Below are 15,020 nucleotides of genomic sequence, written 5' to 3' on the forward strand. Positions count from 1 at the left end.
ACAGTAACATCTAGGACAGGCTGAACAGCGTAATTTCACACCTTTTTCATACACCTGTGCTCTGCCATGTAGCACTGAAGATGTGTAAGTCTTCCACAGCACAGGTGTCACCAACAAAATCCATTTTCTAGCCTAGCAAGTATTTATCTGGGATGCTGAGGCAGCCATTATGTACAACAAGGAACACAGGCATGGAACTGTTGGGTGTTGTTCCTTATTTCTTGTTCTTTCCCAGTGGTAGTTGCACAACTTAAGTGTGAGTATGTCCATTTCTGGGAGTACAGCTTGCATTACTTATCCGAGGAACTTCTTTCATAAAACCAGAAGGGCACCCATGTGGTAAAATGCAATGCTTCTGAACGAATTCATAAAGTTGGTCTTTCATTCCACATTTCAAAATATTCTCATCCATCTCACAATTATCAAGTGTGGCTACCTTTACTATCAGTTCATGATACTAAATACAAAAGATACAAGGGTACAAAACCCTTCTCAGTAAACTGATATTCAACTGAATATATACTGATGGTTTTTATAATAAAATCTAAATATATGAAAGTGCACCAATTCTATAGCACCAAAATGTCATACAGTGGTGGACCCAGAGAAGGGCTGTCTTGATCAGGCCACAGAGAAGGACTTGCTGGAGCAGCTGCTGGAAGTGCAGAAGCCTTTCTCTGCCAGTGCCTTCAGGGACAGCCTCAGCTGCACAGGCACCTCACCCAAAGCCACACCCTTCCAGGGGGAGAGAGTGTGTGCGCATGCGTGCGTGTGAGAGATAAAAAAAGGTCAAATTAAACTGGCCCTACTTAATGTCAAATATTTGGCACCCACAAATGTAAGGGATGCAAACTCCTAAGACGTTATTAATAGTCTGGAGAAATTAAACTTATCATGGGAAGAAAGACTAAAAGATCTGGGTGAACTTTTATTAATGTGGAATCGAAAAAAAATCCTTATGATGTTGTTGTCTTTCCTTTTCAGCCAACCCTTTCCCTCTTAAAAAAGAGTATGAACTGCTACTGCACCACAATTAGATTGTCTTGTAATTTCCAGTGGCTGTAAGTTTTTACAGTTGGTCCCTTTAGCCCATCATGATTACTGCTACTTCAGCAATTAGCAAACTGTGAAAATTTAAAAGAAAAATAGTAAGATGCCCTTCAATGATAATTACCAATATCATGTATAGATGGGAAAAAAAATCACACTGTATTTATAGTAGTTCACAAATCAGTTCACACATAAATGAATCAGAGAACCGAAAGTCTTCCTTTGAAATGGTTGAAAACAGATAATCCAATTAAATAACGTTTTACAATTGGGTCCACACACCTCAGACTTCGGGAACGGGGGCGCATGGGTGTGTTCCTGCATCTGTTTTCTGCGGCAATGCTTTCGGTAGTACAAAAATGTTTCGATAAGAAGTGTAATTCATCTGCCGTTGGTTGGTATGGTAACTGATGTAACTTCTCCTGGGAGGAACAGGATGACTAAAACAAACCAAAGTGAGGTTAGATGGCCACCTAAGAAGAAATTCTTCAAAAGAATGTAAGATCAAAGCACTAAACTTGAGTGACATCATGATTTCATATTGTTTCCTTTTCATGCTATGATTACAACAACTAGTTGTAACACTTGATGCTTTCTCAGAGAGCTCAAGATGCCTTCCATATTCATCTGATTTGTCTATAAGACAATTTCCCAAAGATAGTTTCCTCTCCTGGAGAAAACCCAGGCTCTGAAAATGGACAGGACCCAGTCAAAGCCAAAGCAAGAAAGTGACAGTTGGAGTGAGAATCTGGGCACATTAAATGGCAGATTAGTTCTCAACTAAGTATAGCACCCTTGCTACTACTGCTCACAATCAAACATTGTGACTTTTAGCTAAATCACATAAAATGAAGTCTATGACGTGTGATCATAAATAAGGTAATGGGATCTCACTTTACAAAGCATGCTGTCCTTTGATACAATTACCATTAATATGTACTTTGGATAAAGGGGAAGGGATGAAGAAAATGCTTTTCTTACTAATGCCATTACTTTAAAAATTGGAACATTTTGTTTCCTTTCTTTGGCTAAGACTTTTTTTTAAGAGCTTCAGTTGCGGGGAGTTTGTTTTTTTTTTAATCGCTTTGTATAGATTTGCTTTTTGAATATTGTCACTCAATACTTAGGACAAGGTAGGATAGAAAAGGTGAATGGCAAAAACACTGCTTTTAATCAGTCAGAAAAATAATTATAAAGCAAAGAAATTGTTGTTTTTGTTTTATTGGGAAGTGAACTGTATAAGCAATTCTAACAAAAGAGATTGAGAAACTTTTTAGTAATGGAAGCCTAGTTAGAATAAGCATATTTTGAAAGATACAACCTGAAAATTCAGTTCTAGCAGTTTTTTAAATTTATTTTTAAAATATCTGTTATTATGTTAAGAACACACTTCCTAAGCACTCAAGTACTGAAATGCAGTAACATTAGTAATGAATGACTAAAGCTTAAAAATATCCTTATATCTTGAAATTATAAAATACTTTATAAGTATATGCTGATATAAAGAGGAATTTTTATAAGGTGATGAGATTTCATAAACTGTAAAATGAGAACACTTCTTGAAAGACTTAGGAGATAAACCAAAGCTCAATTCAGAAACTAAAGGCAGTCTTCCATACTTTCACTATGAATAATGAAATAAAACACATAAACCAAATCAATTCAAGAAATGAGGGAGAAGAAGAATAAAGTCGATGCAGGCAGGAGAGAATCAGCAGTGAGAGAAGAAAAGGAAATTAGCAAACAGAAAAACAGAATTAAGAATTCACACATGTGTCTCAAAGGTAAATCAATGTCCACAATCCTGTATCCAAGATTTCAGAATCCCCAATCCCAGGTGTTTCTTCAGAGGGTTACAGTAATCCCTTTTGGTGGAAAGCATCAACTGAACTGTTGGAAAGCTATTTAAAGTATGTATTTAATTCACTTAGTTTGTATGTTGATTCAGGTTGCTGTAGAAATATTAATATATTTGATTATGAGCTTCTGGCCCAGTTGCTGCTGGGCTGTTTTATATGGTACAGGGATCATGTTACCTTTTTAAAATGTGAAAATTAATTTCAAGACACACTGAGCTCATGAATTTCACAGGATTCAAGGACCTGTACCTGCATGAGAACGACACCAAGTGACGTCAGGAGGGTGGTTTCCTCTGGAGGAAGGAGAAGGCATTGGATGGCAGGGGCTTTAGCTGTATCTTTGATAATCTTTATTTATAAAACAAAATAGTTTTATCAAAAAAAATACAGCTGTAGCAAATGTAACAAAATGTTAACATGTGTTAACTCCAAGAGGAAAATTTTGTGGTTATACCATATGTATAACAATATAACTGAACTCCGTAAGGTATGCATCTTGGGCTTACTGCTGGGGAATATGTTAAAATGAATGATGCAGTGCTATAAATAAATGTTATAACCTTAACACTTTTAAAGGAGCAAGAAGGAAAGTAGCTTCTGTGGGAAGAGAGCCTCTTTCACCTCAGCTGGAACAAGCAAGGGGTCAATGGGAATAGGGTGAAGCTAAATGTAAGTGACACCAGGATGAGTTTACAGCCCTGGGAACAACTGTAGGCCAGCAAAAAGGCCCAGGGATTCAAAAGGTACCAAACAGGGTTCAAAAAGTAAGTCGACATTGGACAACAAAGAAATCCAAGGTTCTGTTTCAGCAGAGATTAGGGATTCAGCGAAAAACTCGCAAAGCCAGTGAAGAGAGCTTCCGGACAACAGAGGGGAGAGGTATTGTCCCTAAGACCTCATAAGGTTACTGAAAAGATACCTCCACTGGCTGAAACACCCTGGAATACAACTTTTAGAAGAGTTTCAATAATTACTCTGGGAGTTTCTGAGTAAACTGAGTCTCATTCATTACTTTACATTTCTAGCTTGTCTTCTAAGTGTGGTGACAGTGAGTCATCACTCAACTAGTTTGCATAAATCAAATCTACTTTCAAAGAGTAAAGATTTACATAAAAAAAAAACCTATAGAAGAGTTTCCCCAAAATGTTCTGAGAGATGATATCATTTAATCTCTCCAGATAACCATTTTGGAAAGGACAGAACACATACGCATGTGTAATTTTCTACTTGTTATTTATTAAAAGTAACATCATTTTATAGTCATACCTCACATATATAGGTATTTATATTTCTATTTCCATTCTTTCCCTCAGGAGAAAGTAACTTATCTGGCAAAAACATATATGGGGGAATGTCCTCCTACTGCTGCAATTTCATCTTGCTTATTTTAAAATAAAAAATTCTGATCTGAATATTATCATAGAAAAGTTCCACAAATTCATTTTAACTGAAAAATTTTAAGTTAAAAGAAGTTGCAATACTAAATATTCTTTGGAAGAACTGATTAACTTCATATGATCAAATCCATCTGATTTCAGAATATAGCATTTTTAACACTTGCCAGTTTTCTCATTTCTATTATATCCAAAGGACAAAGACAGGATGTTTTCATTTCATCATAAGCAGTTATGGAATTCAGTAAATGACACTATTACCTCTAAAACTCAGGCTATGTTTTAAAAAAGTGTTTGTAATTTTATTTGTATATACTGTATATTTCTGACTTAAAAAAATAATCAAAATGCATTTCAGATTGGCTAAATGACTAACAGTTAACCCAGAAAATGAGAATCTAAGGCTGATTCAGATTTAGAGAAGAAGAAAAACACAACTACTGAGCAGTTCTGCATATTTTTTGCCTTAATATTTAAAGGACAAGAACACAAAACTTGTCCTTTATGGGAAATAAGAAGAAGTTTTTCAAATTTTCGCTCATCTTTTTATCAACAACTAGCAGAAAAGACAGCTGAACTTTTATAGGTGTGGAGCACCTACACACTCCCCAAATTTAACAGTTCCTATGTCTTTGGGCAAAAACAATGATTTTGAAAGATAAAATATCATTTTGAAGGAAAACATAGGTGTATGAGATCAACAATTATATCATACCACTTTCTTCAATAAAATAAACACTTAAGAGAAAATCTGTCTTACTTCTGGTTAGATGCTGTTAGAAACACAGAATATGCGTGTATGACTAAAAATTGTCTCAAGAGGCCACTTTGGGCACATATGGAAGTCAGGGACACCGATGACTCTATTTTGACAGATGGCCAAGTCACATTTTTAATTACAAGGTTTTAAGAAATACCATGTAAATTCCTTAAAAAGATCCAAGAGCCTGGGGTCTTGACCACTTACTGTATTCTTACTGATAAAGCAAGGGGGATGGCAAATAACCCCTCAGTTCAGTCTCTGGGCTTCATATTTTTGATCCATAAGTTAAAGAGAACTATAGCAACTACATTATACAGTATGTTGCCAGGAGTAAACAAGGACTACAATGCATTGTAAGCAGTTAGACTAATGCCTAGCACATAATATTTATAAAAAGTTTGCTTTTAACAATTATTTGTACCAAATGGGATCCAATTCTATGTAGCTCACTCACTCCTTTTATTACAGATTCACTTTTTAAAATGGTGCATGGCTGATGAACAGTGACTGTGAAGGGATATGTGGGGAGGACTTGGTGAAGGGGGGAGCCTAGTAAACATAATGTTCTTCATGTAATTGTAGATTAATGATACCAAAATAAAAAATAAAAAATAAAAATAATAAATAAATAAATGGTGCATGATTTATTAGTTAAAGGTGGAAAGGGGAAAGATTTCCACTCTATTTTTCTTGCAAAAGAGAAATTTCTACATCCAAACTACAATGGAACTTGCATGAAGGTCAAAGCAAGGTCACATGGTTGAAATAAAAAGAATTTGGAGTGAAGAGACATGATACATATTTTGGGAATGGGGAAGATTAGATGAGAATATGTAATGGGAAAGCCACAGACCAAAGGGCCAGACAGTCTGTTTATTGGGGGCTAGGTTCTAACTGGAGATACCCAAGAGTCTGGGGAAGAAAGCCCACCACTTAAAATTGAAAATATTACTTTTTTCTTCATTTTAGTCAATCTATTTGAGAATTCATTTTCACACTGTGGTTGTCCATGTTTTCCTCATCTAAGTATGGGCCAATAACAAATGATGGTTACTGGCATATAACCAAGGGTGACTTCAGTGTAATTTAGTGACAATTTTATCTACTGAAGCCATTCAGGAGTTTCAAGCATCCTTTCTTGATGTGAGGTTGATCTGCCACTGAAACCACACAAGGTTGTCAGGATGTTTCACAAAAATTATCTAAATGGGCAATAAACTCACATACCACAACAAAATAGAATAATGCATCATAAAATAAATTACTTCTCCTTAATTAAATGCTGAGGAGATGGTTAAAAATAACCCAACAGATTTTAACAAGTCAGCTTTAAAGGTGCTCCAGAAAACCCACATTGTATTACATCGGAAATTTTGGGGACACATAAGACAGTGGTGATACGAGTTTATAAATTTAACTGTAGTTTCTTTTCAATTTAAAACTATTAAGTGGCTGACTATGCTGGGGTCCATGAAAAAACAAAAACAATAGATGGATAGCCCTACACAATAAACCACACATTTTGACAAAATGCAGAGGGAAATGGATCAGAGGGGCTCTAAAATCATTAGGCCCACGTTCCTGGCAGGACAACTCCATTAAGTATTTATTGAACACCTACAACATGCCAGGTCTTTCTAAATGACCACCGGCTTCTAAAGGTCTGCAGAGACAGATATCCTCCAACATTACTTAAATTGAGAACACGTGTATCTAACCAACTGAACCATTTCTATTAATTGCTGGGGCTCTTGCTGAAATCACAGTCTGGGGCAAGAGGATCCTCCCCACCCCCACCCTCACCCCCTCCCCACCAAGGTCATGGTTTCATCTTGCCTTTTCATTTATCTTCACATAAATTCTTTTAATCTCTCCTTAAAAGTAAGTTCTTACCTAGAAGGCACATACAAATTTAAGGCTTGCCATTTTTTTTTCTTTGAAGGAGGAAAAAAAAAATCAAAAAACAAAAGGCCTGCATCTAAGTCACACAAGGAAAAAAGACCCAGGCCATCACAATTTAATGGTATTTTCAGTACTAATACCACTGGTGTGGAACTAAAGCAATAAAACCAGATTGCGTTTCCCCCTGAAACTACACCAAATGGGATTAAAACAAGAGCTCCCAATCTTGTCCAAACTTGTGATCCTGGGACTTACTCAAATTTGTGCACCATAGTTTAAAAGCTTGGAGCAAACAGCATGTCCTTTTAATGTTTCTCAGCTCATCATTCAATGAGTGACCTATTCAGAGTGGCAAACATGCAGGATTTATCTTCTTCCTACCGGGAAACGCCCCAAGAGAGCACTGTATGACTAAGAGAGCACGGTATGACTGTTGTAAGGGAGAGGAAAAAATTAGGCACTTACAGAGACGGTAGAGCTGGGCGTGTTTGTCCCATAGCCAGAGGAGGGGAGAGAAGCCAAGGACCAGCGGCGTCCATCAGTCCTATTGAGAAATTAAGATTCGCTTAGGCCAACGCTGGAGTACTGTTACATGGGAACCCCAGGGAAACTGAGTATTTTTAGTCAAACACATGACACAAACACAGTCAGTGAGGATGTGGAAATGTTCAGCAAGGGCCAGAGTAAACAAACATTATACAGCAGATTGACTTTTATTTAAACTGAATCAATACACCCAAACAAGTAGAAAGTGAATGCGTTGATCCATTTTATTGATCTCTCACTAACACACTTTGACAAAATGAATAGCAGAGCTAATTATAATGGTCAGGCTCAGCACATTCACGCAAATAAAAACAGAAAGGGAGGAGGAAAATCACCCTTATCTGGAAACTGATAACTTGAGCAGTGATCTTTGGAAGGGCCCGAGTTCCAGCACGGCACAAGGGCCTGTGGGGACTTTCCTGCATCTGAAAAACCTTCTGCTTATTATTTTCAGGGGAACAGGCCTCCTCATCACATCCAGGGAACAAGGGATCTGTGGGCTCACAGCTGGCTCAAGCCTTAAGTGGCAAAAAACACTTAGCACTAAGAGAGTAACTGACCTTATGCAGAGAATCTCTAAGCGTTCCTGCCTTCTGCCATGACCTGACTTCACAAAGGGCTCAGCAAAAGCCTCAGGCTGAGCTCACGGGAACGCAGCCGGGCTCCTGCCAGGAACAGCGGGAAAAGAAGGAGACTTGTCCTCGGGTGACAGACCCCAATGCACAGCGCAGAGCTGCCTGCCCGTCATAGAAGTCTTGAAGAGAGCAGTTTCTATCTCCAAATAGTGAGAGGATGGGGGCTTCTGAGTTGGACTCTGGTTATGAAGTAAGGTCATTACAAGGGCCTCAGAAGACTTAAGGAAGTAGTAGAGACAACACTGTTGCTAAGGCAAGAGGATACCAGAAAGCAAATTTTCTGAAATATCTGGCATTCCTGAGCCATTGCTTTTTTAACATTTTCTAGTAAGATGATGCCTTTAAAATCATAAAATACCATGAAAATGAATACATGCACATTTGCCAAGGGGAGAACAGGAAAAACACACATAATCAAGAGCTATACTGCATCCTTAGATGGAGTCTCATATTATAGACTGTGTGAAATTCATAAATACATTAACATCAAGTGAGAGAAAAAAGTGGACCAAATTTACCACAGACACATTCACAAGCAGTTGAAGGTAGGGAATTCTACAGCATTGGAACTGAATTTGAGAAATGTCACAACAGATGTTCATGTAAAAACCAACATTTAGTTTAAATTATAATCAGGGAAAAATATAATCATAGGCTTTCATGGATATTGTCTTAAATAAATTCAAATGGTCCACAAAGACAAGATAGAGAAATTCAAGCAGACAAATCACAGAAATACTACAATGTAATGATTTCAGTAAAGTTTACATGTCATTTCTGTGACCATGATTGGAGTACAATTGAATCAAATATGTTTTTTTAAAAAAGAAGCAAGATGCTTGTAAATATACCAGATAAAATGAGGAGAATTAAGCCTATGTTCTTTAAAAAATATTTTGAACAATTGAAAATGTTAAAAATTTAATAAAAATATACTTATAATAACATGCTTATAAAGACATCCAACTGTCAACTAAATGGACACAAGCTAGTCATGTTTTAGTTGGCTATTTATCACAGACCTGAAAATCCACACCTGCAATTTATATTTTAAACATCTCCAATTCTTTAAATTAGGAAAAGGATATGATTTACAAAGAATTATTCAGTCCATTCAATAGCAATTATCAGAAACTAGTCTCTGAAAGAGTGAGGGACACAATTTCCCCACCATGATTTTGTTTTTCGATTCATTAACTCCCCTTTCCTTCAGGTATCAATGAAGGCATTTCAGATGAATAAACAATTCCAAGAGGAGGCGTGTTCATATTAGATCTGAAGCACAACTGACACTTGCTTACTCCAGAGAACACACTCCGAAAAGATGTTTTAACAAGAATATGGCTCAGTACTCTGCACAGCCATGTACCAGAATAACCCATGTCTCATGAAGTCCCCTCAGCTGCCCATGTCTGTTTCCTCAAATGGAACACACAGGACCACTGCATTTTCATTACCATGACATCTACACATCAGAGGTTACTACACATGTGGTATACAGCACTTCAGAGAGAGCATGCCCTGTTTTCAGGGAAGCTATCACACAAGTGCAGTTGGCATCCTACGAACAATCGTGTCTTTTCTTTGCAGTAACTACCGATAACATGTTATCTGAAGATAAGACTATATTCTTGCCAAAGCAACAAGGCTTTTTTGAAAAAAGAATTTTCTTTGTGGATGGAATCTCCATGTTATATGAAATGAAAAAGGAAGAAGGAAAAAACATTAGATGAGAACACAGGATACAAAGAGGCTGGCAAAAAAAACATCATTTCAACACTACTCATAGAAATTTGGATTAATATGGTGTACAATAAAGAAAGAATGAAAAGTCCCAATATCAACCTGGCTATTATAACTGTATGAAAAGGAAACAATATTCTTTATTTAATTGTTACAGTCACCCTGGAGGGATACAGTTTATATTCTAATGATTTTGGAACAATTTGAACTATGCCAATATAATGTGACCAACGAAGGGAGTAACTCCCCACCAGTGATCAACAAGTATCTAATGACCTGAACTCAGCAGGCAAGAATGTTTAAGTCATTTGCCTGTGGAAACAGAATATATATACAGAGAGAGAGATTTTACCTGGTAAATACAGCTAGGCAACTAGGAGATACCCATGGCATTTTTTCAGGGCTCTGTATTTCCAATGAAAGTAAAAGCAATTTATAATGCAAAACCCTCTTCAACTTCTGGAAAAGGCAGAACAAAGTTACTACCCCCATCTTACCACCAAGGAAAAAACTGTTAAGTAACTCCACAATCAGATGGATTATACATCAGTGTCACAGTTATTAATGAGGTAATAATATGCTTCCTTGCTCCAGGCAAAATCTATGCTACCATGATGCTTATTTTCATTCTTTTATTTTAACTCAGTATTAAAAAATGAACCTGATGATTTTACACCAGATATATATTACATAACAGGGAAAGTGTGTGTCGTCATATTTTCCAGTTTGAAATTAAACTCTTATAGTACAGGAGATGTCCACTGGGGGAGCATTATCATATGGGATAAATAAGATCAGAACAGATTAATAAACCTGATCTTCATCTCTTCACACAAGAATAATTTTAAAAACAACAGAGTGGAACTAAATATACAAAATAGTGAAATGTGGGGGTCTCAAATGCCAGTACTTCTTAAAGGCTCAGAAATGCATACCAGATGGAAGGGAATGAAGAGCCATGAATGGAGTTTCCATGTTTCCTGAATGAAAATCAAGTTGAAAATGGAAGAGAAAGACACCAGATGTGACATAAAAATACACCGATTTGGGTTTTACAGCAAACACAAGGTTCTGTTTACTTGAATGAAAGTTTAAAAAGATGATCACTCATGTACTAATCTAAATTAATAGTTTCTGAAGAGTGTGGAAGGAGTTCCATCTGGAAACTCATGCAAAATGAACTAGAGGTCTCCAGTGATAATCTTCTGTCACGGTTTATGGTTTGTCAAAAATTAACATGTCTGGGGTTTTGTATAATTTTTTTATAGCATAGAAACCAGATTTATCTGTCCTCCAGTCACTCACTTAATTATGAGATTCTCTCCATTTTTATGAATCTGGCAGGACTGAGTTATTGCTGTCATATTTAAATGTATGCTGTAATGATATTTGCATTTTTCTTATTAAAGTAATTAAATGCACTCCCTTTTTTTAAAAAAAGGTGTTTTTTTAATGGTGGGTTCTTTTTATCAACTTTTATAAGATTTTTCTTTTTTTTCACTTAGAAGAGTAGCACCATCATGAATTAATATTCACTGGGCAAACATAGGCTTTGTGGACCAGTTAATTTTCACATTTTCTTTACGGCGCTTAACACAATGAGCTAAAAGAACAGAATCTGGAATTGGGGAAACTCCAGAAGTTCCCTGGAGATCATGTTTTAATTATTCTGGTGTTACCCCATGGTAGAGGGCCCGCACCTTACACCACTTGGGCATTTACCATATGGTGGGGAATGTGTGATGTTTACAAGGGAGACTTAATTACAGAGATTCTGAAAATGCTGCCAATGGATCCTTTAGTCTGGATGTATTAATATAAAATGAATTTCATACTGGCAAATGGCAGTGAAGACGCTGCAGGTTTTGCTGATTAATAACATGTGTTAAAACAAAACTATTCTTTTAACCTTTGTATGTGTCTTTATTAGGCACTACTTTAATCTACTTGAAAATGTGGTTAGGTCTCTGAGGAAAATTTAGCAACTGTCTAGGGCATTCACATTATAGGCCAAATTATCCTGAATATTCAGAAACCTGGCTGAAGGGACATGGACATTTTGTTTCCTGTGTGTTTTTCCTGGGCAGAAGAGGACAGGTGTATATGTGACACGGTAAGGGTTAGGTTTGAATCTGATAGGGTAAAGTACATGGATTGCATGTATAGAACACGGGAGAAGTGCTGTGTAGACTCCTCTAACTTGGAGAAATCACAGAATATCCAGAACTGAAAAGGTTTGATATTAGAGCATATGCTCATTATCCCTAACACTTCCTCATGACTAAATGACCCAGATATGAGCCATGGATCTTTGATATTTGGTGCCCAATTCTAACCAAGATAGGAAAAGAAAAGATAAAATGTCCTATTGTTCATGAGTGGATATTTATATCTCAGGGGAATCACTAGATTGTTGGCTTGATGCTCAGAAGTAAAGAGGCACTTTAGAGTTTATACCTTGAGATCCCAAGAATGGTCATTTTATATTTTTAAAAAGTATTTAAAAAACAATAAAAACAAGTACACCAGTAGACAGAGATGAATCAAGTCCTTATAATATGACCTCAGATAATACAGTAGAAATCTGTCAAGCATTGTACAAGGCACTGTACTAGGCTGGGGAAATAGATGGCAACAGGCATATCCTGCTCTCACTGGGAGCCCACCATCTGGGAGTGACCAAGAGAGGTACGTATAACTCTAGAATGAGGCAGAAAGTATTATTAAACCTGTCTAAGCAGGAATGTGTATAACAAAGTCCTATGGTGGCCTACCTTTGGAAGGCGCTGCCGAGGAGAAGGCTCTATGTGATAATAAGCAGGACCTCAAAAGACAGAGGGCAGGGATGTAGGGGGCATAAGAGTCGGGGGGAGGGACTCTCTACATAACACGTTATTATTCCACTCACAGGAAATGCTTACCTCCGTGCAAATGAAAAATGGGCTGAGGCACTGGGGGAGAAATTTCTTGGACTATCTTGAGGGCTATTTCCTGCAGAGAGAAAGAGGAAAATAATTTACAACAAGATTTTGTTTTTGTATCATTATCCACATTCAGAATCCTCTTCTCTTTAGCAACACATTTCTGTACACTTTTGTAAAATGTCCACTCTTCAAAGATGTTTCTTTTACTTGGAGCAGGGACCGGGCTGGGGGTGGTGCTTAAGTTCCAGCACGGCTTTCCAAGGGTGCAAGATAAATGAATAAACACATTTCCCTACATCCCCAACCAGCAGTCTTCCACATATCTAATAATGTAAATATCTCCATCCTACAGAATAATGAATATACAAATGTCTTGGTTCTGACTCTTTCAGTCATTAACATTCAAAGAGCAAGATGGATGGGGAAGTCTATGCTTCAGCTGGGGAGGGGGACTGGCTTTCTATTTTAGGGAGGCAGCCTTAGTATTTTTTATTTATGGAAACTGAGTAAATAGTCTGAATTCTTGAAAATAAATCCTCAGACTCCAAAGTACTTATTTTAAAAGTAGAAATATTAGAACTAGTCATAAAAGACTAGGAAGAACCCAGCAGTTTGGACTTATTTCTCATATGACCCAGATCTATCTCAGCATGGCCAGAGCGGTCCAGCAGGATCAGCCCTCATCAATATTTTCCTCAACAGTCCCTCTGTTCCTAAGCAGCTGTGCTGTGACTGGCCAGGCAGCCTTTAAAAGCCACAGCCACACAAAGGTTGGCTTCAGGGTGTTCTCCCCAAGTCCTTCCAAGGCAGGTGGCGCTCAGGTTGCTCACTATAAGGAGGGCAGCTCCTCGGGGGCTTGTTACTTTCTCCATTAGAACACTCAACCTGCTGCTGATCATTGAGAAAGCTTGGCAGGCAGCTGGTGAGGGGAAGTTCAGGACACTCCAGTCCACTCTGCTTCCCTCTGCATGTTTAATTAGATTGGCAGAATTATCTGAGGACTGGCCAGAAATGTAGTTGGTTTAAATAAGGAAGTGAGGAAAGCTTGCAAAATAATCCTGTATGTTCTTGGAACACAGAAAATAAATCAGGAAGGCATGTTTAATCCTTAAGGGCAAGCCAGTTCCCACATTACTGACTTCATAGTGGAAGTGACAATTGTAATTAGGTGTAAGGAATACAAGATTGCACATTAAAGTCAGTACCTAGCTGTAAAGGTAAACAATTTACTACCTGTGTGCAAAAAGAATAGACTACCCACATTAAAGAGGGCAAGTTTAGTATTACCTTGAGGACTTCTGGACTGACTACACTTTTACTGAAATTTTTCAATTAACTTAAGGTTGCAAATTTTATAATGATGTCTTCAACAGATGCTGTTAACTTTATGACAGACAGCGCAATTAAAGCCATTTAACTGGGAAGCGCTGAAAAGCCCATTTCTTTATGGATAGAGAATCAAGAAACATTTTTCCCTCTGCTGCAATGAAATTTATCATGCCTTTGCATCTGTTGTTCCTTGGACCCCTGGAGAAATGGATTCTGCTGTTGCCATCCAGTGCTCCAGGACTCTTTTTGTCCATTTATTTACACAGCTAAATTCAGTTCTTTCAGCTTCTCTCAACAGCCTTCATTCCCCACACCTCCTTCCAACTTAGCTTGTACATCATTCTTTATATTTCTTAAAAGGTCTTAATTTTAACTTAAGATGGTTAAACATTTTGTTTCCTAAAGGGAAACAAATCTAATGCCAGAAAGATTTGTGTGGTTTTTTTTGTTTGGAAGAAATGTTCACTTTGCCCACACCGCATGTAGAACAAACTATGGGTAAATCATTAAGAGAAACAAAACAAATGACTGCTGGAAGCCAGGGCATTTTGAGAACAATCCCTGCTACCCTATTCAATGAGAATAAATCATAAAGGCCATTGAAACTGGGCACCAAATTCTTAGCCCTGTCTTCTTTGTAAGGAGAACACTATATCTGGAGATTAGAATGAGATCAACTAGAAGGACTAGAGGGAGCTTATTAAATATTTTAAAGAATCTGAAGAAGGCAGAAACAAGGAACTAACTTAAACCGTTTTCACTTTTAGAGATTTTAATGAGTGGTCCTCAGGAAGCCATGTAGCATCTTATAATACATGGGGACCCATTGCTTTGAGGATGAATGGGCAAAGAGAGAGATAGAGAGGTAGGTTAAT

The 15,020-nt window shown here is 37.3% G+C and overlaps 1 protein-coding gene across 19 annotated transcripts in view; it reads right to left on the bottom strand.

Moving 5' to 3' along the window:
- The window catches only part of MAST4 (microtubule associated serine/threonine kinase family member 4), a 525,532-nt gene that overhangs the window by 59,606 nt on the left and 450,906 nt on the right, over window positions 1-15,020 (bottom strand). For all 19 annotated transcript variants that reach the window (XM_073235555.1, XM_073235554.1, XM_037026097.2 and 16 more), the window contains 3 exons: window positions 12,814-12,883; window positions 7,434-7,512; window positions 1,333-1,490 (listed from right to left, as the gene is read on the bottom strand). In XM_073235555.1, coding sequence (XP_073091656.1) covers window positions 1,333-1,490; window positions 7,434-7,512; window positions 12,814-12,883 — 307 coding nt within the window. The remainder of the gene's footprint in view (window positions 1-1,332; window positions 1,491-7,433; window positions 7,513-12,813; window positions 12,884-15,020) is intronic.

The sequence above is a fragment of the Manis javanica genome, chromosome 1 (genome assembly GCF_040802235.1).
Source record: "Manis javanica isolate MJ-LG chromosome 1, MJ_LKY, whole genome shotgun sequence".
Taxonomy (NCBI): Eukaryota; Metazoa; Chordata; class Mammalia; order Pholidota; family Manidae; genus Manis; species Manis javanica.